Source organism: Gasterosteus aculeatus, chromosome 15 (assembly GCF_964276395.1).
Source record: "Gasterosteus aculeatus chromosome 15, fGasAcu3.hap1.1, whole genome shotgun sequence".
Taxonomy (NCBI): Eukaryota; Metazoa; Chordata; class Actinopteri; order Perciformes; family Gasterosteidae; genus Gasterosteus; species Gasterosteus aculeatus.
In genome coordinates, this window is record NC_135703.1 from 12,883,611 (window position 1) to 12,907,311 (window position 23,701).

General features: G+C 42.6%; 4 protein-coding genes across 6 annotated transcripts; 2 read left to right on the forward strand and 2 right to left on the reverse strand.

Annotated features, from left to right (window-relative positions):
• Nucleotides 1–1,636: 1,636 nt before the first annotated feature.
• synj2bp (synaptojanin 2 binding protein) lies at nt 1,637–5,895 on the reverse strand. The gene is made up of 4 exons (XM_040199962.2): nt 5,453–5,895; nt 4,768–4,904; nt 4,202–4,297; nt 1,637–3,695 (listed from the first exon to the last, which is right to left on the reverse strand). The coding sequence occupies exons 1-4, from the start codon at nt 5,514–5,516 to the stop codon at nt 3,552–3,554; spliced, it is 441 nt and encodes a 146-aa protein (XP_040055896.1). The 5' UTR covers nt 5,517–5,895; the 3' UTR covers nt 1,637–3,551.
• Nucleotides 5,896–6,332: 437 nt separating this feature from the next.
• Nucleotides 6,333–10,558, reverse strand: lgals3a (lectin, galactoside binding soluble 3a). 2 transcript variants are annotated; one of them, XM_040199279.2, is made up of 6 exons: nt 10,410–10,558; nt 10,002–10,019; nt 9,064–9,912; nt 7,803–7,891; nt 7,484–7,640; nt 6,333–7,334 (listed from the first exon to the last, which is right to left on the reverse strand). In XM_040199279.2, the coding sequence occupies exons 2-6, from the start codon at nt 10,014–10,016 to the stop codon at nt 7,179–7,181; spliced, it is 1,266 nt and encodes a 421-aa protein (XP_040055213.2). In that variant the 5' UTR covers nt 10,017–10,019; nt 10,410–10,558; the 3' UTR covers nt 6,333–7,178. The 2 variants fall into 2 exon arrangements, with proteins under 2 accessions (XP_040055213.2, XP_040055214.2); XM_040199280.2 differs by lacking the exons at nt 6,333–7,334; nt 7,484–7,640; nt 7,803–7,891 and adding an exon at nt 7,979–8,624 and having other exon boundaries at nt 10,410–10,552.
• Nucleotides 10,559–11,516: 958 nt separating this feature from the next.
• gmfb (glia maturation factor, beta) lies at nt 11,517–18,049 on the forward strand. The gene is made up of 7 exons (XM_040199287.2): nt 11,517–11,676; nt 13,845–13,941; nt 14,630–14,679; nt 14,931–14,980; nt 15,181–15,263; nt 15,360–15,433; nt 15,881–18,049. Exons 1-7 carry the CDS (start codon nt 11,674–11,676, stop codon nt 15,950–15,952), a joined length of 429 nt encoding a protein of 142 aa, XP_040055221.1. The 5' UTR covers nt 11,517–11,673; the 3' UTR covers nt 15,953–18,049.
• Nucleotides 18,050–18,515: 466 nt separating this feature from the next.
• cnih1 (cornichon family member 1) lies at nt 18,516–23,574 on the forward strand. 2 transcript variants are annotated; one of them, XM_040199285.2, is made up of 6 exons: nt 18,555–18,847; nt 19,721–19,789; nt 20,048–20,095; nt 22,152–22,264; nt 22,354–22,497; nt 22,876–23,574. In XM_040199285.2, the coding sequence occupies exons 1-6, from the start codon at nt 18,767–18,769 to the stop codon at nt 22,901–22,903; spliced, it is 483 nt and encodes a 160-aa protein (XP_040055219.1). In that variant the 5' UTR covers nt 18,555–18,766; the 3' UTR covers nt 22,904–23,574. The 2 variants fall into 2 exon arrangements, with proteins under 2 accessions (XP_040055220.1, XP_040055219.1); XM_040199286.2 differs by lacking the exon at nt 20,048–20,095 and having other exon boundaries at nt 18,516–18,847.
• Nucleotides 23,575–23,701: the final 127 nt, after the last annotated feature.

Here is a 23,701-nt window from a genome sequence, read left to right on the forward strand (position 1 = left end):
GGACATGCTCCGCGGCGCTCACAAGCCCCGCCCCTCCTCCTCCTCCTCCTCCCCAGTGCTGAGCGCCAAACGGCCGCAGCATCGGACACACGTGATGACGGTGTTTGTGCAAAACCCCGACGTTGTTTAGTGATAAATTAACCACAACATTTGCGCCGCTGAAAACATTACGTTGCAACTGTCCGACGTGTCCTAAAAAATAAACAAACCAAAAAGTCACCAAATCCGTGATTTTAAAGCCTTATTGTCCAGCTGTTTACTGACGTTTATCATGTTTAATGAAGAGAGAGATGCAGACAGACAGGCAGATAATATAAAGACAGTTTTACTGTTCTACAGATTAGACACAGTCACTAGTTCACTAGTTTTGTTTACAACTGTTGAAATGAAAGGTAGGTCTTAAGTTGAGCTACATGACCGTCTGGTGAGGGATGTTGTGGTATAGTATTAGTGTAATGCTGCTTATGCTTCAACAGAAAACAGTGCACACAGTGTGTGTGTGTGTGTGTGTGTGTGTGTGTGTTGTCAGCTTTTGATTATTATGCACAACATAAAACATTTGCAGCACCACCCACAGGCTTCTGGATGGTGGTTCTATCTGATGGTGGTGGTCCCTGCACCTGCTGCTTACTTCTCACAATTATTTGAATCATGTCTGTTATAGGAATTGAATGTGTTATACATCTTTTACATTGTTCATTCTGTACAGATGACCTCCATTGTAGTCTGTCCCCCCCGGGGGAGGAATCCTCCTCTGACGTTCTCACTAAAGCTTCTGCCCTTTTTCCCCCCATGGCAGGGTTTTCATTTCCTGGGCCGCTGTGAGCGTTTCGGGACAGAGGATGTCGTATGTGTACAGACGGTAAAGCACTGCAATTTTGGGCGCTACAAAATAAAATTAGTTGAATTGAAAGAAAAGAGAGACTCCAAAAGAAGGACAGGTAAAATATCCTGTGTTTTATTTATTTTACTAATTAGTATTTTTAATTTTATGAATAATTTTGGCGATGGGAGCCCTTTTGTTTTGGTTCGAGCAACTGCCCCCCAAAATGTCTGTGCACATGCCTGCATGTATAAAACTATAATGCATATTTTTTTGTGATAAATCTACACCATAATTTATTTTACTCGTTCGGTTATTTGTAATTAATTTAAATGTATTACCAACTAATTGGTCTTTCTAATTAGTTGATTCTGTATATGAGAATATGCTGAACACGGGTACATTCCTTCACAATTATGTCAGCCTTTAATTTGAAGATAGAATGTCAACATCCGGTTTTATGTTATCATTAGCTAACTTTGTAGATTTAGACGGATCTACATCAATGACATCATTTTTAGTATTCATTTTGACTTTATTAATGTATCAATTAACAATTAACGTTGAGAGCATACTTTATTGTAAAAAGAACCATGACGAATACCTCGAGTTTGACAGTTACAAATTAGACAAATTATAATAGTTTAAAAAACATTTGAACCTTTTTAATAATTTTTTGACCGTATCACTGAGTATATGTATTCTTTATATTTCCTGAATTTTCATCCATTTGATCATGGATTAGTTTTAGAGATTCAGCGGAAAGACGTCTCATTGTCTATAAATACAAATAAAAAAAAAGCATACAGCAGGTAGATCAAAATGCATTTTTAATACAGTAGGTGCTTGGATGTAAAACCCACAATATTTTACATCATTTATTAGTGCCTCTGATCTGCATTCTCTGGCACCCTGCACATATTCAGTCCCATTCAGCAACATGAACTGTATTTACAGAGCCACATACGGTCCCACACGGAGACGACTGCATGATAGAAGCACTGCAGACTGACAAATGTGAACACACACACACACACTTATTCATCCGTTCTATGGAAGTTAGGAGTTCCATGGTTGTGGCTAGTGCAAAAAACAAAAACATTGTCAACAACAACTCATTTGTCTAAAGAAAAACAACGTTTCATAACATTGAGCTTGCTCAAATAGATTTTCTGTATAAAGCTGTTGATTCTTCACACAAATTAACTGAATCATAACACAAATCAATTCATCGGCAGAAGGTGCAATGGGACTATTAGTACTGGCCTCATGAAACATTAGAACAATATCTGAAATGGCTGTGACATACAACAAAAATATTGCCGCATCTCTCAGAGTCAACGAGCTGCTCACCACATGTAATTTATCCAAGGAATGATTGAAACGAGTTACTCCTCCCCAGCGACCACATGACTTAAAATAAACCCTTAAAAAAGAAAAGACTTGGTGATACTTAAAAGCATATTTGGCTTTTTTCAAGAGGTCTGATAGTGTTTTTCTTACTTTAAGAGAATCCCATTTAAAGATCCATACCAACAAATTCATTAGTATTGTCCGACATATATTTGTGCAACGGAGTTCCACTGCTTTCCAAAAAGGGATAAAAAAATGCATCACTGAGCAGCACTGTTACACTGATTGACATGTTTCTAACACTGACGTTTATTTGGACTCAGTCACACTCGCCCTCACTCACCCTCCTGCTGCCCAGAGTACTGATTACAGCACAAAGTATGTATTATCCACAGCTGTAAATAGTCCCTCCCCACAATAATGCACAATTTACTGGTGTTTAAGCAACTTATAATTAGTTACAGTGCCCAACGGTTTCAGGAGACATTTTATAAAGTAAAACTAAATATTGTGTTTAGTGTATTTTTTCTTCATGTGTGCATTACGGTGGGTAAAGTTTTAATAAACAGAGGAACTAACTGTTGGTTTTGGCATTTTTAATGGCATTTGTTGACAATAAGAGAGAAAGATTATTGCCAGCAACATCCTTTAATTGAATGCGTTAATGGACGTATTGGGTTGATTTTCATTTTGATCCTCACGACCAAACACTGCTTTTAATAGACAGAAAAAAAAGGCACTCAGGTCATTTCCAAGACAGTGCATCACGTGAACTACCGGCCTCTTTCAGCACAGCAGGTTTGCCGCTCCTCTCACCACTGCAAGAGGTTGCAAAACGAAAAAAAACAAACTGTCGCCTCATACTTTTTCTTCTTCTCAAAAACACTGACGGACTGAACGTGCAGCAGGTTTCTGTCATGTTGACGCTCGGACAGATGTTCCACTCGGAGCCAGAGGTGCACAGAGGCCTGCGAAGGACTGAACACAGCGCGGCCTTTCAGCTCGCAAACGGACCCCGGAGTTGGAACAAGTCCCACTTGACCAAAGGGGATTCATTGTATTCTGTGTCCGGGGCCACCGTTTGCTTTCTGCCTGGGCAGCAGGAATAGATATAGAACCCTCCTCGTCCTCCGCACGGTCACAGGGTTAACGATGAAAAGGGAACCGTTGTGGTAAGAGATTCCTTTTGCAGAGGAAGGGTGTCGAGGAGCTACCGTTAAATCACGACATACACATGAACATGGGAAACTCATCAGCGACACGTTCCCCTACAAATTAAAAAAAGAAAATAACAGCGTTGATTGTTTGATCCCCCCCCTTTTCTTTTCTTTGGCCTTCAGCAAAGTTTTTGATCCTAAAACAGACGTTGGCTTTGTTAAAAGTGCTTCTTACGGAGCCGCATGAAGAGAACGGCACAGACAGCTACCACTGCGCCTAAAGCGACCAGTACTTCCAGAGAAGACACGGGAGGATTGGGCTCGGGTCGTGAGCCCGTCGGTCCATTGACGTGATTAGGAAACTGCAAGACACAGATATGAGAACAAGAAAGTTGGAGGTGATATTTATGTAGAAATACACTTGTAATCTTTTACAAATCCCAGTTGCAGGCGGAGTGGCGTCACCCATCCGTTTGGTTTATTACATTCTGGTGGAACTTAAATGTCGGACACGTTTTGGTTTCAATAGATCTCAGTATTCAGGCGGAGTGGATTCAAGTGGAGCTGAACGATGCGTGAACATGACCGTGCGCTCGATTTATTCTCAGCTTTATCATAGTGACTTTAATTATCTCTCATTGTTGTGAAATGTAATTGATGGCATTTCCTTAGTGTTTGTTTCACATCCGCATGTTGGTTCACTGCTTTTATGTTTTGGTGACAATTTTACATTGTGGTGCAAAATAAGGTAATATAATTTTTTTTTAAACCTCCCAATTGCTTAATAATGAATACAAAAGCACAGACAACAAACCACTCAATCATTTAAAAACAAGAGGAGGTATTTTTAAAGCATCACGCCTCCCACCTTTTTCAGAACTCGGAGCTCCACGTGCTCCCCGGCGGTCCTGAAGAGATCCACCGTGGCTCGGTGCGTCAGATTCTCAAGGGCCACTCCATTGATCTACACAAGACACGAAAAACAATGGATAAAAAAAAAAGAAGACAACGTGGATGTGCTTTGTCATTCACAGTCGCTTTAAATGAAATTACTTTTTTAAAGTGTTAAAGTTTAGAACATCGTGGGAAAAAGGCCCAGGGTCGTGAAGTCGAAGCGTTTGTTTGGTCTAAACTCAAGTCAAAACAACCGTTTCGCTTCACGACGGAGACAAAACAAGGGAACGGCAGGGACGTTCTCTGGGAAGATGACTGTCAAAAACGCTCATAATTTACTGTACTGTATCGGGCTACAATGCTGAGGTACTCTTACTTTTCTATCTTTTTTGGGGGGTAGCTTGAGTGTATCCCACATTATTGGCAGTATTATGTATTCACCCCTTTCTTCACTTTGTTTGAACTAAACTAAACAGGGTTGTGTTTTCACAGTCACTCGCACAGCCTCCTCCTCTGCACCCTCAGCAAGTCCACATTTACCGCGAGGATCTTGTCCCCCTCTTGGAGTCTCCCGTCCAGCGCCGCCGCTCCGTCCTCCTTCAGTTTGCTGACGTAGATGCCGTTGTCGTTCACGACGTACTGCTGGTCCACGCCCCCCACGATGTTAAACCCCAAACCTACAAACACACAGCGGCGTGACACGCAGGTATCAGGTGAATAGTCGATGGGTTGCAACTCACAACGGTTCACCTGGACAGAAGTTGCTGATTCGATCAGAACATGTGGGAGATTATCACAAAGGTCCAAAGTGCGCCATCAATCACGCCAACGCCGCACTGCCACTCGGACGGTTCGTACAATGTCGCATAACAGGTTTAAATTACATGTTGGGATGTCAAATAAAGCGAAATGAACTTCCATAACTATCCAGCTCCATCTGCTCCGATGGCATCCGACAGGCCCAAAGATATAAACACCGGCAAAGAGCGCAAACATTTCATAATAACGTGGCTTCCCAGAGCTCAGCGGGCCTCTAACGCCCACGTACCCTCCAAGTACCACACGAAAAGAACGAGGGGATGCGGCGAAGTTCCTTTATATCCGTGAATTAGCCATTAGCTTCGGGATACGCGCCAGCTTGACAGCGCAGCATTCTCTCGCGCCTGCTGCGCAGCTAAAGCAGCTAGCCGCTACGTGCTAACCGCGTCCCCCCGGCGCCGCTTACCCGCAGAGCCGCGCTTCAGCTTTATGTCCACCGTGCCGGGCGAAGGGTGCGCCGAGCCGTTCATTTTGCCAAGAACGTCTTCCGCGAAGAACGGACAAACTATTTATCCGAAGGTGAACTCATTGAGGAGTTTCGATTTGCTTCCTTCGGTTGCGGCCGGCGGTCTGTGGCCGTGCTGCCCCCTGCAGGGCCGAGGCGGAACCGCAGGCCGACCTCAGAGACGTAGAATAACTAAAGTTACAATAAGTTGGTCCCACGTCGATGTCGCGTTAAACCGTCCGTTCTACGTGTCGTGTGTGTTTCTAGACTAGAAACTGGGTCGCAAAGTTCCCTTGGGGACTCCGTGAGGGTTTGAGGCTCTCATGCAGCCTTCTTGGTCCTTTCCGCATTGGATGCAGACTTTGTCCAGGGGAATTACCCACAATTCATTGCAATGTGACGTTGAAAACCGGAAAAAAACGTGACAGCATGGAGACGTAACATGGTAAACAAGGAGGAGGGCACATATGTGTTCAGACATATTGAAATATAAACATTGACAGTAAGACAGAGTGGTGGCTTTCCCCGTGACGCCAGTCAAGTCCCGCGGGCTCGTTGTGATTGAGCAGTCAAGAGAAGTTACTTCTTTTGAAGGCCCGGGTTTTGATCAAGTGTATAACACATGCCTTTATCCATCTGGTTTATCTTTAATTATTAGTCTTATTTCAGTTTGAAATCAATTTTAAGTCAACTATACCTTTATCTAATGTTAGTTAGTATTTTTCTTACAAGCAATTTGGCAACGAATCCATTTCAATTTGGGATTAGGCTCAAATGCATAGAAGTGTATCCTTTAAATGAGGATAAGCTTTCTCCACTTTGGGGTAAAGTAAAGAACGGGAACAGGGAAACTAGTATTTATTATGTGCACAAGCAGAAAAGGGTACAATATTCTGAATCAAACAGCATTTTCAGTCATTACTTGTTTGTTGGCCTTTATTTCTAAGCATATCATTTCAAAATATTGTATCTTTGGCAACAAATCAGAAATCCCATCCCTCTCTTTTCCAAAGATCTATTTAATATTGAGCCTGACTTTTTACCATTACATTAGACTTCAACATGAAATCACACTTCGTAAAACACGACCCTCTCGTCAAAGAGCTCCAGAGGATTTATACTGAAGAAAGGAGGCGCTCAGAGTCTAGTCAAGTATATAAATACATTTTTGGAAACTCCATCATTAGCCTACAAAGGGTAACAGAGCAGTGAGCCGTGGGGCCTCAGCCGCCCTGAAGTGAGAAGGGGAAAAGGAGACCAAGTTGATATTCAGCATCACACTCCCATGCATTACGTAGGCTTATCAAGATGATGCTATAAAAAGCACAGGATAACACACATACCGTAAACGAGTTACAGCAAACTTGCAGATAATATATTCCACTTGGCCTTTAATGTTTTCATTAGGGATAAATCAGTATTTCCTTAAAACGCTTTTTCTCATTCACTATTGTTATGTTGTTAAATAGATTGGATTGTAAGGGGCAAAAAAAAAAGAGACTGATTAAATTGTGCAGACCTGGGTTAATCTGCCATTTGTTCTGTGATAGATAACAAAGGCAAGAGTTGCACCTTACGGACTATTGTGCCTCAAAAACACCATAAAAGGTATTTGAAAGGATTTCAAACGCGTGGGTCGAGTGTGACGGCGCGTCTCCAGCACAGCATGTGGTTGAGTGGCTGAGATTCAGATCATGTTTGGGGCTACGCTGTATAGGATGATGTCTCCAGTCACCCGCAGCAGGTTCACGTCCTCCAGCCCGCCGTCTCTGTGCTCGTACTCCAGCAGGTGGTTGCCGTCTACCGCCACTTTAAACGAGTCCTCCTCCACGAGGATCTTCAGCTGCATGCGGGGAGGGGAATCGGATGTTTATGTGTCGAGTCCCAACAAGGGAATCGGACTGCACAGTTCGATAACAAGTTGACCTGACTGAAAGGAACGCAAACAACGACTGGTTTTATAATGACAGTACGACTCCTGGAACATTTTACCTCAAAGCGGCGTCCGGGAGCAAATGGGAATGCTGCCTCCCGCTCCTCAGGCCCCCAACAGCCACCCAGGTTGGAGTTTCTGACAACTGCTTGCTCATGAAATCGAGGATTTAAATGAAAGACGACATCTTGACCTCTGATGAAGTCAACTTGGAATCTGAAAGAAAAAGATCAGGTCCGACAGCTCGTCATTTGTCTTCTGTCCACTTAACAGAATAAATATATGGCTTGACATGGTCTGGAGGATTAGAATGGATGCAAAGCGATGTTCCTCTAACAGGAAGCGTCACTCGCCGTAAGAATTAGAGGACGGATGTACCTGTCTGCACCGGGAACAGGCTCCGCCTCTATCGTGATTACAAGTCGTGGCATAATTCCAGCATGAAGTGGGAGATCATACGGCAACATCTGTGAGAAATATGCACATTTTTTAATTGTGACAGTACGTTTAGCACGCGGTCTTGAAATAAAGTTTAAAAGATGCATAATGACAAATCAGGATTTACTGTGTTTATTAAGGGAAAATACACAAAACAAATCATTGTCTAGGATATCCCCAGGAACAGAAATAGATTTGTTCACATTTTATCACCAATTGATTGATTAACAGCAAAGTACTAAATATCACAAACTAGCGAGATTTTTAGTTAAACATTATTCAAAACTTTGACCCTTGCCACATTCCAAATGAAACACCCCATTGAGTCATCATCCCCTTGACTCCTCCCAGTTAGTTAGACGCTTTTATGCCGCTCACAATGACTAGTCGAAACAAGAACCAAGTAAAAACACTTTAGCAGTTTTGAACACAGCAAAGGCATCAACAGTACAAACATTGACTTCTGAGAAAACCGACAGAAGACAAAAATAGACTTGAGTTATAAACATGTACAGAAGTGTGAATTCAGAGAATATAAATGTGTCTTCATTCATTTCATATGACTGCTGGGTAAATACGTCCTTGTAAATCATATTGCACTTAATTCAATGAATACACAGCTCAGGCAGTTTGAACACCTATCATAACTATATACTGCGTTTTTCCACACGCTCAGTCGCTCGCTTGATTCTGGAAGTGATGTCCTTGTCCGACTGAAAAGTTGAGTTCATGCTTTCAATTATATGGTGGATTATATCTGGGCTGAAAGACAAGAATACATTTTTGATGACTACTTCTGAAGAATTCTCAAGTCTGCGTTATGCTTTGCACCCCAGCAGAGCCCAAGACACAGAAGGAGATGCAGCACACAATCAAAATGTCCCATCATGCAGTAAATCCCAGCGAGGTGGCAAACTAGCAGTCTTTTCCACCGTCAGCAGTAACAGGAACACACCAAATATAACCCAACGCATTGAATATTCTAGAAGAAACCCTGTGCAAGAGTAGAACTCAATATCCACGTAAAGTTCGCCGGAGACCATCTAAAAAAAAAAAGGGGGGGGCCTGCAGTAATTTCCAGAACCTAAACCCCAAAGACACAACGATATAGACGCCCCCCTGCCCCCGAGAGCAAAAACTCATCAGCAAAGAAATGCAGAAAGCAAGCAACGTGTTATTTTTAAACAGGGTTAGTACTCACCAGCATGCCTCCTGGAGCGGCAGGCCCACCGTACGGACCCATAGGCCCGGGGCCAGGACCAAATGGGCCAGGGGCGGCAGGGAAGCCTCCACCTGCAGGTGGTCCCCATGACCCAGTGGGCAATGGGGGGAAGCCTCCAGTAGGGAATGCAGGGAAAGAACCAGGGCCAGCTGGAGGGGGGAATGCACCTGGACCACCAGGTCCGTACATGCCATTTCCTCCTCCTGGCTGACTTCCTGGGTAAGGCACATTCGGATAAGGCCCAGGGGGAGCTCCCGGGCCAGAAGGAAATGGACCAGGGCCTCCAGGTAGCTGTCCTGGAGCTCCTTCAGGGGGGAACTGCCCAGGGTACTGCCCAGGGTGTTGCCCGGGGTGCTGCTCGGGGAACTGGCCGGGGAACTGGCCGGGGAACTGCCCAGGGTGCTGCCCGGGTTGCTGCCCGGGGTGCTGCCCGGGGAACTGCCCGGGGAACTGCCCGGGGAACTGCCCGGGCGCTCCTGGGCTGGAGGGAAACTGCCCTGGAGCTCCTGGGGCGGGTGGGTATTGTGCAGATGGGTACTGTCCAGGTATCCCAGGACCAGGGGCGAAGCCACCAGGTGCTGAAGGAGGTCCCGGGTATTGCCCTGGTGCTCCAGGGCCAGAGGGATATGGGAACTGCCCTGGCGCCCCTGGGCCAGATGATCCACCAGCAAAGTTACCCGGGGCGGAGGGCTGGGTGGGGGCTCCTGGGGCCGCACCAGGCCATCCTGGATTTGCAGACGGTGGATGGTTACTGGCAGGGGCGGTTGGGTTAGTGTTTCCTATTTTATTTGCCTTGCCCGCAGAGTCGTCTCCTAAGGCATCTGACAGCTGGAGTAGAAGAGGAAGGCAGAGTGAGTCTCTAACCCAAGTGAAGCTCTGCTTTAACCACAAAAAACGTCTCGATCCGTTGTACTTACCGAGAAATCTGCCATGATCTAAACAAATAAACAAAAAAGTAAAACACAACTTTCATTAGTTTTATGAGGTAAAGTTGGTTCTAACGACAGATTGTTGCGAGCTGTCAAACACCGAGGGCATGACACACACACACACACAACAGTCATTGTTTCCATCCACGACTGGTAAACAACAAAACCCATTCGAGTCCACACATCTTGAATACCATTACACGACAAGCTGTACAGATGCTACGCTGAGACTAATATAGTAGTTGGCTGATGTTACATAGTTGGCTACCGAACTAGCTAACAGTAGCTAACTGTTAGCTGACGCTCAGCTGGTTAACTTAGCCTGTGTGGTTATTTTAGTTGCCCTGTGTCAAAGGAGAACAAGTACCGGTAGCAAAAAATGACATTTCATGCTACCTCAGCAGACGATAAACTCCTCTCAAACGATACGTGTGTTACAGCGATATTTTATCCGGTAGTTGATGCCAGTTAGCCAGCTAATTTAGCCCGCCGAGGAACACAACTACAAGCTAACGGCGAATCCGCTCTGTCTTAACTACAACTCCGGGCAGGGAGAGCAGGAAGCGCGGACACGCCCCTCAGTGATGACGCGTGTGCAAGTGTTCCGGAAGTGCAGGCAGACACACGAACACACACACAACCTAAAATGTGATGGGCCAGAAACAAAGAAGAAACATGAGTATTTGTGTTATTATCGGTGTGTTCACAGGTCTGTAAGAAGTAGATCAACAGACTGCAGCTGGAGTCCTCGAAGCCTCGTTGTTGAAAATGTAATAAACTTGCTTTTCCCTTCATACCTGTGACACCAATGTGCGTGACTTTAACATGGATGCGTGACAATGGGCTTCAGCCTCTGAGTGGCCCCTGTCTGTAGGATACGGGGCCGTTGGAACAAGAGAGGCCTACTGCTGAAATGACCAACGTGCACCAGCACCATGTTGTATATTATCAACTAATGTATTAAAATCAAAATCAAAAACAAACTTTCCAGTATTTGTCTTTATAACAATACATGTAGTACAGAAAAGGTGTACTTTCTAGTCTAGTTCATAGCCTACATATCAATATAGAGTGAGTTAGTAAACCTGAATTAGTAATTTGATAATTGGACTAAACAAAACATAACGCTAAACAACACAGTAAAAAGTTGAAGGTATTGAGCATTGATTCTTAGATATAAATGGAATTGAAGTTTTGCCTTTTGTACCGCTGGTATAGTTAGATAGTGATCCATGTACAAATCTAACATGTTCGGTTTTGTGGTCTTAACTTACCTTTTTCAGAAGTGTTAATATTCAGTAATAGAAAACGTTTACGAAATTCCTCTCTTTATTAGACTGAAAAAAAAGTTGTCAAGTTGCTCGTTACTTCGCTGCGTAGATGTATATTTACTAAATTATTTTGTATAATGACATACAAAATGATTTTTCCTGGCGCAAACAGTAACTTTAATATGGCTGAATTCTTAATAAAGTGATAACACAATGAGGCTGTGGGGCAGTAGACAGGAGAGGTTTATGACCCATGTTTTGGACAAAGGAGGCGCTTGTTTGATTGGTCCAACCAGTCACAAGATGATGTGAAGTAAGCAAAAAAAAACATTGTTGGCGTCTCTTCCATCCAGTGCAGCGGCTGCAGCTTCGGGCTCCTCTTTCTCACGATGGTAAGTTACTGGTGCAACAGAGCTGTGCTTCTCTACTGTTCTGCTTTTTAACTGTGTGCTCTTAACAAACGTGGAGCTCCGGACACCATGGAGGCAAAGTGAGGGCGCGGATGGATCGGCAGCAATAGCCCGCTAGCATAGCACGGGATCCATCCTCTGTCCGCTGGGTTACTGTCAATTTAACCAAAATAGAAACTTTGCTTATCCGGTTATGGATTTCACAATATAACGTCGCAAGGAGGAAATAAATGAGTGTGGTAAAAAACCCGTACCATTATCGTATTTGCTTTATTTATTTGCTCTGTATCACAACGTCTAGTGTATTTATATTGTGATATGATGTCAGTTTAGAAATATATTACACACAATTAGATAATGTGAAAGCATCTATGATATTTCAGGTAATGTCCATATGTTATTAGATGTCCGCATTCCAGTCAAAAGCAGTCCTGCTTTTTGAGAAAATAATAATTAAATAATGCTGTTTGTCGGGAAATAATTTAAAATGACATACTGTTCAAAGAAGAGTATGTCATTTCCCAATTGGGGAGAATAAGGCAACTAGAAAAATTGAATTCACTTAAAATACAGTTTTCAAAATACTTACTGACTAACTGTTATGATAAACATAGGTAGAAATCTAGAGTCTGACCTCACACACTACTTCAAAACAATGGTTTTTATGATCTTATATTGTATTTCAGTAGGCTAGTTTGTATATTTGTCAAAAAACTATTTTTTCTTGTGTGGTGATAGAAAAGATGGAAGAATTCTGAAAATGAGTCGCTGATTTCTCCTGATCGATCGATAATTCCGAGTATGATCCTCGCTCTACTTTTTTAGACGTCCCGTAGTGTGTGCTTTTATATTGAAGCCCATGCTGGAGGACGTCCGGTACCAGTGTAACGAAGCCTGGTTATCTTGTTGCCGCAGCAGTGACGTATTTCTTCTGGGGTTGGGGAGCTGCATCAATTTTAGCTCAATAGTTTATTGTGATGGACAATGATTTTATTTATTTTTGGCCAATCTAACATCAATGTCGAATAAGGGCTTGTTATTGTCGTATCTTCCCTTGCATCCTTTCGCCCAACTGTCTCGGCCCCCACCGCAAACACTGCAGCCTCCCCTTAATCTGTGCAGATCTCTCTCTGAGCTCAGTGCAAGCCAGACTCCCACCAGCCATCTGCTCAGGAAGGTGTAATTATAGAATCCAGAGACTCTTGAGGAGTTTGTGAGTCTGTGTGTGTGTGTGTGTGTGTGTGTGTGTGTGTGTGTGTGTGTGTGTGTGTGTGTGTGTGTGGATGGGACAGAGGTTCAGAACAAAGCGATTACTGGATTACAGCCAAATCTGTGGGTCAGATTAGTTTTCTGAAGAAATTATTCTTTTCTTTTTACTTTTGCAAAAGCAGAATACCAACATATTTCTTTACACTGAAGCAATAAAATGCATGAAAATCCCTTGAAGCTACAAGCTGTGACTCTGCAGCTGTCCGCCGTACACCTAAACCCTCTGCAAATATCCTCAAAAACATGCAGTTTACATACCATTTAAAATCTAAGATGACTAAATATTTATATTTTTCTAATTATGAGCAATAACAGCAGTTGAAATGCTCATTAGGTCCATCAGTTTGTATTGAATGTCTTGGGGCCTTATTACGTCTTGCTCCAGTTCTAATTGATCAGTTTATTCTTCAAGCAAGTCATGCATACTGAAATAAGATTTCTCCTGGGTTTCTTAGTTAAAGATAGTGCCAGAATTTATGTTGCATTAAGTTTCTTTTTTTTTTAGTAAACATGTGGATTGACTTGAGGGAATCTGAACCGTTTTAACATGGATCACATCCCGGCTCCTACAGGCCATGATCAATAAATTAAGGTTATTAATTAATAACGACCACAGAGAAATGGCTACGCCTCTCGGAAGCGGGTCGGTCAGTAACATCAGTTATGTAACCGTGGATTTGTGGGTTAGGAAGTGTGGGAATAACCAGGCAGCAGCATTAATACACACATTCTGTGTGTAGTAGATTCATACATTTTAAAGGGTGATTATGAGGACAAAACCTACTCAATAAATTACTCTTAAAACTAAACATTTGCTGAATCTGTGTACTAAGGTTTTTGTTCCTGAGTTTGACATATTAGTCCTTCCCGTCTTTTTCCAGAGTGAATCCCTGGTGGTGTGCGACGTGGACGAGGAGCTGGTTAAAAAGGTGAAGCAGTTCCGTTTGCGGAAGGAGACCGATAATGCGGCCATCGTCAGTGAGTATCTCAATTGGTTCTCAGGCCTGTTTCTTCATAATGTGTTACGATCCAACAGGAATGAATCCTCATCTCAAAATCAATGTTTATTATTTTTCAACGTCAACGATATTTTAACATTTTATTCACCGATTTGCAATACGTCAGTCAATACCCGTCCCTTAAATTCGAAAGCTTTTATGTGTCTTCAGGGCAGGGGTTAAAGAAGTGGCTAATTGAGACTTTCAAACGCGATATACAAATGTTCCGGTTCTTTGTGTCTGCAGGAAACTCTCGGCAGAATGCAGAGTTGTCAAAAGTTGTCACTTTCACTGTAACTCATTAGGTTAGGGAGCGACAGTATTTATCAGAGTTGCATCTTGATGCAGCAGCTGCTGAGCGAGTGTGGACTTGCATTTCTTTTAGAGTATCAAGCTAAGCTCCAGCTCCATCCTCCACTCACTGGATCAAAATGTCATTGCTGTTGCAGTTGGATTAACAGTGTGCCTGCATGCCGTGGAATCCAGCATACACACCGTTTGAACAAGTACATTTGCGATAGGAACTATGAGCTGAAATATCATACGACATGTTTGTTTCAGTATGCTTTCTTTCATTTCATTATTTTTCTATAAAAATATCTTCGAATACGTTACCTTTGTCCCTAACCTTCCCGACTAAACTCACTTAATGTTTTTTTGCCCCTCAGTGAAGATCGATGAAAAAAAGCAGCTGGTTATTCTTGAAGAGGAACATGTGGTAAAGTAGTTCTTTTAATGCGTCGCTTAATTGAACTGACTTTATTCTTGTGTCCGCGGATGATGCAGAACAAGTTAATGTCCAACGTTCACTTAAACAAACAATTCTGTGATGATAAATCGCGTTTTAAGTTCTTACAGTCAAATGTGTCTGTTGGCGTACAGCTGTTGAATATGAATTAATAATTGCTTTTCTTCATGAGACAACGTGTCTCAATGAACTGCTTATTGCGAATGTGTCTTTTTTTTCAGGATATTTCTCTTGATGATCTGAGGGATATCGTGCCCGAGAGACAGCCCAGATATCCTTTTGATTAAGGGACCATTCTTACTTAAATCCTACTAAAGTGCTTTTTCTATTGGATAATATCATACGTTTCGTTCAACATAGTATTTAAGCTGGATGTCTACTTGATACAGACCACTTAGTTTAAAATGTCTTGTAATCTAGTCCGTCTCACTAGAGCAGGCCGACGGTAAATACGTCCTTATCACCAGGAACATTTATCGTCTACAGTTATAAAAACCACCACGGTGACGGACGCATTTCCTACCCGCTGTGCTTCATCTTCTCCAGTCCAGTGGGTAAGAGCTCCTCCAGGGTCATCGCCTAATGAACGCTACGCAGCTCTTCTCTCGTCGCAGACGTACATGTTCATGTTGAGTGTTTGGGTTCACCAGGATGCAGACCAGATCAGCAGATGATGTACGCAGGAAGCAAAAACAAACTGGTGCAAACTGTCGGAATGTCCAAGGTTAGTGAGCTGGAACGCCGATGGGCGGCCGACTTGTAAATAATGAACTAACGCGACACTGTAATCAGGTCTGACGAAGTCTGCCAGACGAGTGCGCAAACATCTAATGACGTTCCCATCAGCTGTATATTGTGTTTAGTGCTGATTAGCAGCTGTTAGCACGCCAACATGCTAACTAACATTATACCTGCTGATGTGTCACTTTTTTCATAGGTGTATTGTGGAATTTTACTCAGATTTTTCTGATGGATTTATTTGTTTAGTGTTTTTGTGTATTTAGGTTCTGGGCTTTGTTCATGAATTGTGTGTATGTGCAGAGCTGCTCGCTTGGCTGTAGACTGTCAGCTGGTAACATCTAATGCGTCATCAACTCGTTCCAGAATTACACTGAACTGCATCATAAGACTGTCCACTTTTTGCCTTTGCTCCTTTTGTATGTTTTTACAGGTGTTTGAGATAAGAAACACGGAGGACCTCACGGAGGAATGGCTGAAAGAGAAACTCGGGATCTTTGGCTGAAGTGATCCGGTGGTCTGGGATGAGATGAGGACCCAGATTGCACAATCTCTGTTAATGTTTCCCTCCTCCCTGTACCGGACTGCTATAAGTAGTGTTTTGAAAATGCCTTCTGTACTTTTGGCCCCTTCATTAGAGTTCATGTAATGTATTACAATTCAGTGTGCAACTAACTAAACCTCACCCATCTGGCAGACGAAAACTTTAACCACTATTTGACGCGGGTCTGCTTCAGCTGCCCGTGAAAGCAACCAATGTGCCAGTCATGCATTCAATACTCCAGTAGCTCTTAAAGAGGACATACAGTGATAGTTCTCACTTCCTCAGCATGTTCTTCCAGGAGAAGGTAAAAGCATTGTATCCATCATTTCTGCTACCTTCAGTAGTTCACACTCTGTGTCTTTTGTAACTCTGAACCACTTTAGTTTCATATTTTTATGTTGTGGGAGTCTTACTTTTTTCCTTATGTGTTTAGGTTAAAGAATATACTTTATAGTAGTAATATCCTTTTTGTTGAGGAAAAAACAGACAACCATAGTTCCACCACAACCACAGAGAACAACATAGAGTTCAGTATTAATTTGTTAGGATATAATTTGGGGGGAAAACTGTAATCAGTCAATAACACTAAAACCAGTCCTGAAGGCTTCTATTTGACGTGGTGGACCTTCTCAAGGGCAGAAGCCCTCATGCTGCTTTTCACCCTACAGGCCCGACCGTCTTGAAAACACAGCACACATGAGAGGGGAGGGGGGGGGGGCACTTTGACCTATTGGGCTACATTGTTTAAGTGGGTAACTATCCTTATGGACATAGTTGATTACATGTTGGAGGTGGCAGCTTGGCAATGAGGTCTTGTGACTTCTCCAAATGTCAGTTGTGCTCAACATTTTGAGTTGGTATGTCATCTCCATCTTCCATGCAGAGGAGGGTTAGACCAGTGCACCTTTTGTGAAGGATAATATAACATATTTACGTATTGAATGTGCTCGCTGCTCGTATCTAACATCGGTTTATACAATTAACACAGACTGAGGTTAACAATGCACGTTTTAGCTCTTCATATTTGGAATCCAATGGGTTGGAGAAGAGTTGAAACAACAAGAAATGTCAATTTACAAGCTTTTGCGGCATCTACTGTGTGTACTTGAATATTTGTTGTGTCCGAAATAAACCGCTCTTAAATGTTTTCCACTGATGAGAAGAAGAAATAGCATTTAAAACAATAGAATGAACTAAAAGGTCAAAACAGTTGCTCTTAAACAGGGCAAGCGCTACAAAAAATAAAATCTGCAAAGAACTAATTGTACATTTGGTTCTCTAGGCAGATATTTGTGTGAGAGTGCAATTGGCCCTGTCTGTAACTAGTCTGACTCATAAAGAATAATAGGAACAAATGATGTCCACAAATTGCCCCTTGATGTCAGCTCTTATTGTGAAACTACTCCTTTGTAAAGTAGATGATAGTGTGTTCTGGCTAGTTTAATTGTGGAAAGCTTCTATAAAAGAAATGCATGCTTTGAGGTAAATCTGAACAGTTTTCCTAATGCTGCCCTATATTTTCGTTAATTGGATTTGACTGAATATATTTCCACACAAAATCTTTAAAAAGGGCTACATTTTTAACCTCCGGTCTCAACTGTGCTCTATGATGTTTTAATACCCATACTTCATTATTATCGAGCTGTGCTACTGCCGTTTTCTATAGAAATGGGTTTAAATGAACTGTTATGTATCAAATCAATCAAAAGCAATCCCCTCATTAAATGGTCTACTTAACTAAGGGTTCCTTTTAGAGCGTTGTAATGGTTGCGTCCCGTGGAGCCCAGTGTCCCTCCTGGTGAACCGGTTGTATATTTGGCTTCTTAAAGTATTTTACTTCGAACTTGCAAACATGTCGTTCGTCTCTTGGTGTCCTCTATAATCGAATGCTTACTATTTTATTTGCTTTCCTTTTTAATGAAAACACATCTGAGACGTGTATTTTTACCAGCTGCCTCATGGCATCAGTGAATCTTGAGATATTTGTATTTTACCATACTTTATAAAGTGTCTATTGTCCTATTGTTGAAATAAAATGGCAGTGGTGTTTACCCTTCACCAGTGGTTTGTGTTTATATGCATTGATCAAATGTTTCCAAAGCAACATTTTTCAGAATAAATAAATGAATGATAATGCATGCACATCAATGTGTAAATAGTAGATATTTTGCAAAAAGAGTGAGAAAATCGAATATGCATTCTGCAGCAGTGGTAGTAGTTTATTAGTAGTCATAAGGGTTCAATGATTGAACTGTCAAGGAACAGGAAAGTAAAGATGTGAAGATGACTAAATTAAAGAATATCTAAATAAATAAAATGAAATAGAAGATTGGATCATTGTCATTGTTTACAACTTTCCAAATAGAATGCACACAAAAATAAATATAGAACAAATTGATTTTAAAACGTGTAATCTGTGTTGTATGCTATTTTACTTGGTAAATAAATGTGATTGTAATTATCTGAGCAGCTTTAAGATCTTTTATTATTATTCATCACCATTTTCAAAGCAAACAGTCGACGTGAACCGAACATAGCCGTGTAAATATTACTATTTAAACCCAGTATAAGGCAGAGTTGGTGTAGTTGGTGTAATAAGGAGACTGAAGGACACGCGTTACTCCAGAAGGTGGCGGTAATGCGACGAAGCGGATCCCGGCCAGCGAGGAGGAGGAGAAGAAGAAGAAGACGAGCCGACAATCTCTAAACGGTTGCGAAGCTTCCCGCATCCTCTGCCGACCGAGCCAGGAACCGACGAGCGGAACCCGAGAAAAAATGGCGTTCACATTCGCGGCCTTTTGTTACATGCTCGCTCTGCTGCTCACGGCCGCGCTCATCTTCTTCGCTATCTGGCACGTAAGTACACGTCGCAGACCCCCGGGCCCGCCGCTCCAACGTTACATGGAGGAGAACGAGCGGTGAAGCTAACGCTAGGCCAGCTTTGTGGCTACATAGCGGGGACGTGTTGGGGGGGCGAGCGGAGGGGGTCGGAGGGGATAACGTCTGGACAGGACGTATCCATGCCAACTGCTCAGCACACGTACCGCGCAACGCATCCGTGCTACAAGGCATAACACACACACACACACACACACAACCGTCGGCTAGCAGATAAAGCTAGCTAACAACGCACCACAGTCACTAAAACACGTAACGCGTTGTCGTGTTATCGTCACCCTCCTCCATTGTTGATCGTTTTCGTTGGTCGTAGTCTGACTGTCGCAGATGTCAAATAATCTTATCGGGCTTGTCAAGCGAGAGGAGCGCAGCTACAAGCCGACCAGCGTGTTAGCAACTTTAGCTAACGTCCGATCCCGAAACGACAAGCCGCTCCGTTTTACGGCTTCCCCTCATTTCCCGACATGCATCATATCAACACATCCCGTTCATTACAAAGTGCAGAATGTAAACTATTATGAACCGCATTCATGTTTACCCCATAGGAAAACCCCTGGGCGCTATAGTTTTTGTATCATTCAGAATATTAGATTTTCTGACCATCTTTTCCAAGCACTCTTTGCGATGTGGGGACTTGCTGCTTGTGGTGTTTTATGTTCTGTTAGTCAAACAAAACATACCGTTTAAACGTCATTCTTGGATGTGGGAAATTATATTAAACATATCTTTTGTCCATTACAATTGTATGTTTTGCATGTTCATAAATTGAACATCAGCATTGCTGCTCTTTGTAGATGTTTTTAAATGGTGATCATCTTACCCCCCCCCCAGATAATAGCTTTTGATGAGCTGAAGACTGATTACAAGAATCCTATAGATCAGTGCAACACTTTAAATCCGGTAAGTGACCCCGCCAAACCTGACGCACCTTCCTTGCCTCTGACTGCATGCAGAAATGCTCTATCGAAAGGTCTCATTTATTTCAGGATAATTTTGTCCGCCTATCTGTCTTTTTCAAATCATTTCTCTGCACTGTTATGCTAAATAACCTGCCTGTTATTAATTCAGATATCTTGTTAGCTGTCAAACTCTAACGCTTTTTGTTTTGCTTTTTCCTAATCTGCTTTTTTTTGTGTACACTTGGTTAATGGGAAAAAGACAGTTGAAAAGGTCAAAAAGATTAAAAGAATCAAAATTGCAATAAAGGTTTGTACCAATCTTTAAAATGCCCGCTCAGTCCAACTCAGTTTGCAGTCTTGTCATTTTGCACGGAGAAGTGTTTGCAAACGTCTTTTCAGTTAACTAATCTCAGGAGTTGAAGGCAGTTTAATTTGGGATTGGAGAACATGCCACCTACGCCTCGGGTCATATAGTGTATTGTTTTTATACTTTTGCGAGCCTTCTGACTGTTGTGGATTTTTTTTATATATCCTATACCTTTTTTATAGTGCAGCCTGCAACTGGAATATAAATTTACCGCCTTGTGTCCTTTTTATAGCGTTCAGTAAAGGAGCCACGTTGCATCCAGTAGTGGACAGTATCAGCTGAGATGAGAAACCCAATGTTACTGAGTATTGGTGAAGTGTAGTCAACTGAAAAGACTTGCAAATGCTCAAAACATGCATGATCTTTATTAGAGCCTACCCCTTTGTTTGCAAATGGTGTCAAAGTTACTGGTACATTAAATTCCCAGTTAACTCAGTGGGAAAACATGGCTTAAGTATTAGACAACAGAAACATGACACCAGGCACATCAACACAACAGTATTCAGAGTAATTATGTAAAGTCCGATCAGGTACTTTAAGCTGTGGATCGTGGTTACGGAGGACTTTTTAAATTGACGTTTTCAAATTTTATTATTACGCAATTTCCCCCTTTTTTTCCTATGGACGCACAAGCTGCAGTTTCATATTCAGCAGTTAGCAGAACTGAGTCAGAGTGCATTAGCTCAGCGTTGGCGCTGACCCACGTCACCCGTGGTTTAGACCAGATGGCTGCAGAACCCGCACAATCCCGCTCAGCGATATTTGGGGAGCCTGGTTGGTTAGTGATACCAGGGGTAGGAGGAGTTATGATACAGCAGAGATTCTCCATCATGCACTTCACTGTATTACCTGTCAGGTTTAACTGTGGACATTCTTCTTACGTTTTTTTGTGCTGTGACCAGTTGTTTTATTTGGCAGCACAGTGCAGGGAGTCGACACATTATAGCCCCTCCTCCTAAACGCCACTCACCTTTCCATCTGTGGGCTGCCCCCCCACCCCTTCCCACGTCGCCAAAACCATTCCGCCCACTGCTCTTTTTTTTTTTTTTTGAATGCATGGCTTCCATGTGGTGCCTCCATCTGCCCCCGACCCCCGCCCCCCCCAACCCTCGTACCACACCGAGCCCTGTCAACCCGAGGCAGGCTGCTGCACCGACACTGCTCGTGGTCACAGCATGGTCGCACTCCGCCGTGGCTCACTTTGTCAGACTGGTATGATCTGTAAGTTTGCCCTCACTGCAAATGTGTTGAGACTTGCAGCTATTGTCCAGAGCAAGCCCCCCCCCCTCCCCCTCTTTTTATGATGATGCATGACTCACAACCAACGTGGGAAATTAACCTGCTTTAGACACAATGTGTAGTAAATTTCAACATCAATTCGCATGATTTACAGCAATAATAAGTTGGTGTTAAAAGCTCAATGGGACACATGATTTGACTACACGTTTTGCCGCGTTAGAGGACATCTCAAGGGACATTGGGACATTTAAGTGGGTCTTTCGCTCCTCAGTTTAGGAATCTTGGTGATGTAATCACTAGTTAATTATTCATCCTGTGTATTGTTCCATTGTGTCCGACCGGTGCACGATTACGGCTCATAGGGGGACATTTTACTGCACATGTCATAATGTGCAGCAATTGGACTTTAAACTGGGCCTGATAGTGTGCAACTGTTAATATTTGTATTTAGTAAATGCGCTGTAACGAGAAGAATCTCACTGTAGCTAATTAGTACTTCACTCCTGTCTTGGACTCCCATCGGAGCCAATGGCAATTTTGTGAGGTCGCTTTTTTAAATAGCTCAGATTTCTTTGCAAAGAGGCCGAATTGTCTGCTACTTGATGCTGTTTTTTTATTGTGAGCAGCTTAACTTTTACATGTACTCCATGTGGCTCCTTAAGTATTTTGTGTGGGCAGTTAAAGAATTATTCTGCAAACAGGCGTTAGACGGACCCGTGACTATTCTGATGCTCTCTATGCATTTTGTTCTTTTCAGCTGGTCCTCCCAGAATATCTCATCCATTTCTTCTTCTGTGTGATGTTCTTCTGTGCGGCCGAGTGGCTCACCCTGTGTCTCAACTTGCCACTGCTGGCTTATCACGTGTGGAGGTGAGTCGCTCACGTACACTCACAGTCCATGGGTGGAAATCTGTGTCGTGCGGAGTGATTTGAGTGAACGCGTTGCTGCTGTGATGCAGGTATATGAGCCGACCCGTGATGAGCTGCCCAGGACTCTACGACCCAACAACCATCATGAACGCCGACATCCTGGCGTTCTGTCAAAAAGAAGGCTGGTGCAAACTGGCTTTCTACCTGCTGTCATTCTTCTACTATCTCTATGGGTACAGACTCTTTATTTTTATTATAAGCAATCTAGTGTTAGTTGTAGGGGAAAAGGATTAAGTGGTAATAACCACTTGCCTCGGTTCTGCCAAAAGGGAACAAAATCCATCTGCTAGCATCCATTATGCTCACTTAATAACACATTCAATTTTATAACCAGTCAAGTGGATTTGAGAACTGTGTAACATCCGGTTTGCATCTAAACTATGCTGAGCCAACTGTCCCTTGGCTGTAACTTCTTTATTTACACGTGAAATATTGGCAAGAAAGTAAATAAGTGTTTCCTTCAAAATGCAGAACTTTTATTGAACTGTACTATGCGTTTTTATTACTGAAATTATTTAACCCGTCCTGCTTTCTGGTCCCGTTTCAAACAGGATGATTTATGTTCTGGTGAGCTCTTAAGCTGGAGATGAAGGAACGGGACCTGCGTGTACAGTCGACAACCAGACACTATGATCTTGGTACTGGGCCGGCTGGAGACCACCAATAAGCAACACGAGACGCCATCTCATGCGGACGAACACTAAACCCCCCCCCACCCCACACTTTGGAAACATTTAAGAGAATCTCAGCCTCTGCGGTCCTCAGCACTATTGTTTAAATTTGATAGAAAATGAGGAAAACTCTGAACGGACATTTTTTTTCTTCTTTTTTGCCTAATATTGTGATTTCAGATGCTTTGGATCTTTTCATCTTGACTCCCAAACTTGTGTTTACAATTTTCCGGTCTGCTTGATCTACAAGACTGAGTTGTGTGCTGAACTGCATTAGTTTTCCCTGTGAAGTAGATTCTGGGCTTTAAAGCTAGATCATTACCTGCAGCGTGTTTCATTATCACCAAAACTAGACTTCTGTTTTTGCCCACAGATTTAAAGGGTCTTTTAATGGATGGGTTGTTAGTGAAACGCGTTGCACAGGAACAATCGCTACCTGGTTTTAGAACTGATGGATTCTTTCCATACTTTTATCCATCGCATTTACTTGATGTAATCCTTGTTAAATCAAATATTTAAGTGTGAATCCAGAGTAGCCGTGTGTTTCTGTAGAATCAATAAATTAGACTCAACAGAAAATATCTTTAAGCTTAAAGGAAGCTTGTTATCCCTGTTGGTGAATATTGGGAGGAAAACGGTGACTGTCGAATGTACCTTTTAAAATGTAACTCCTTTGTGCATCTTGTCGTCTCCAAACCAAATATTC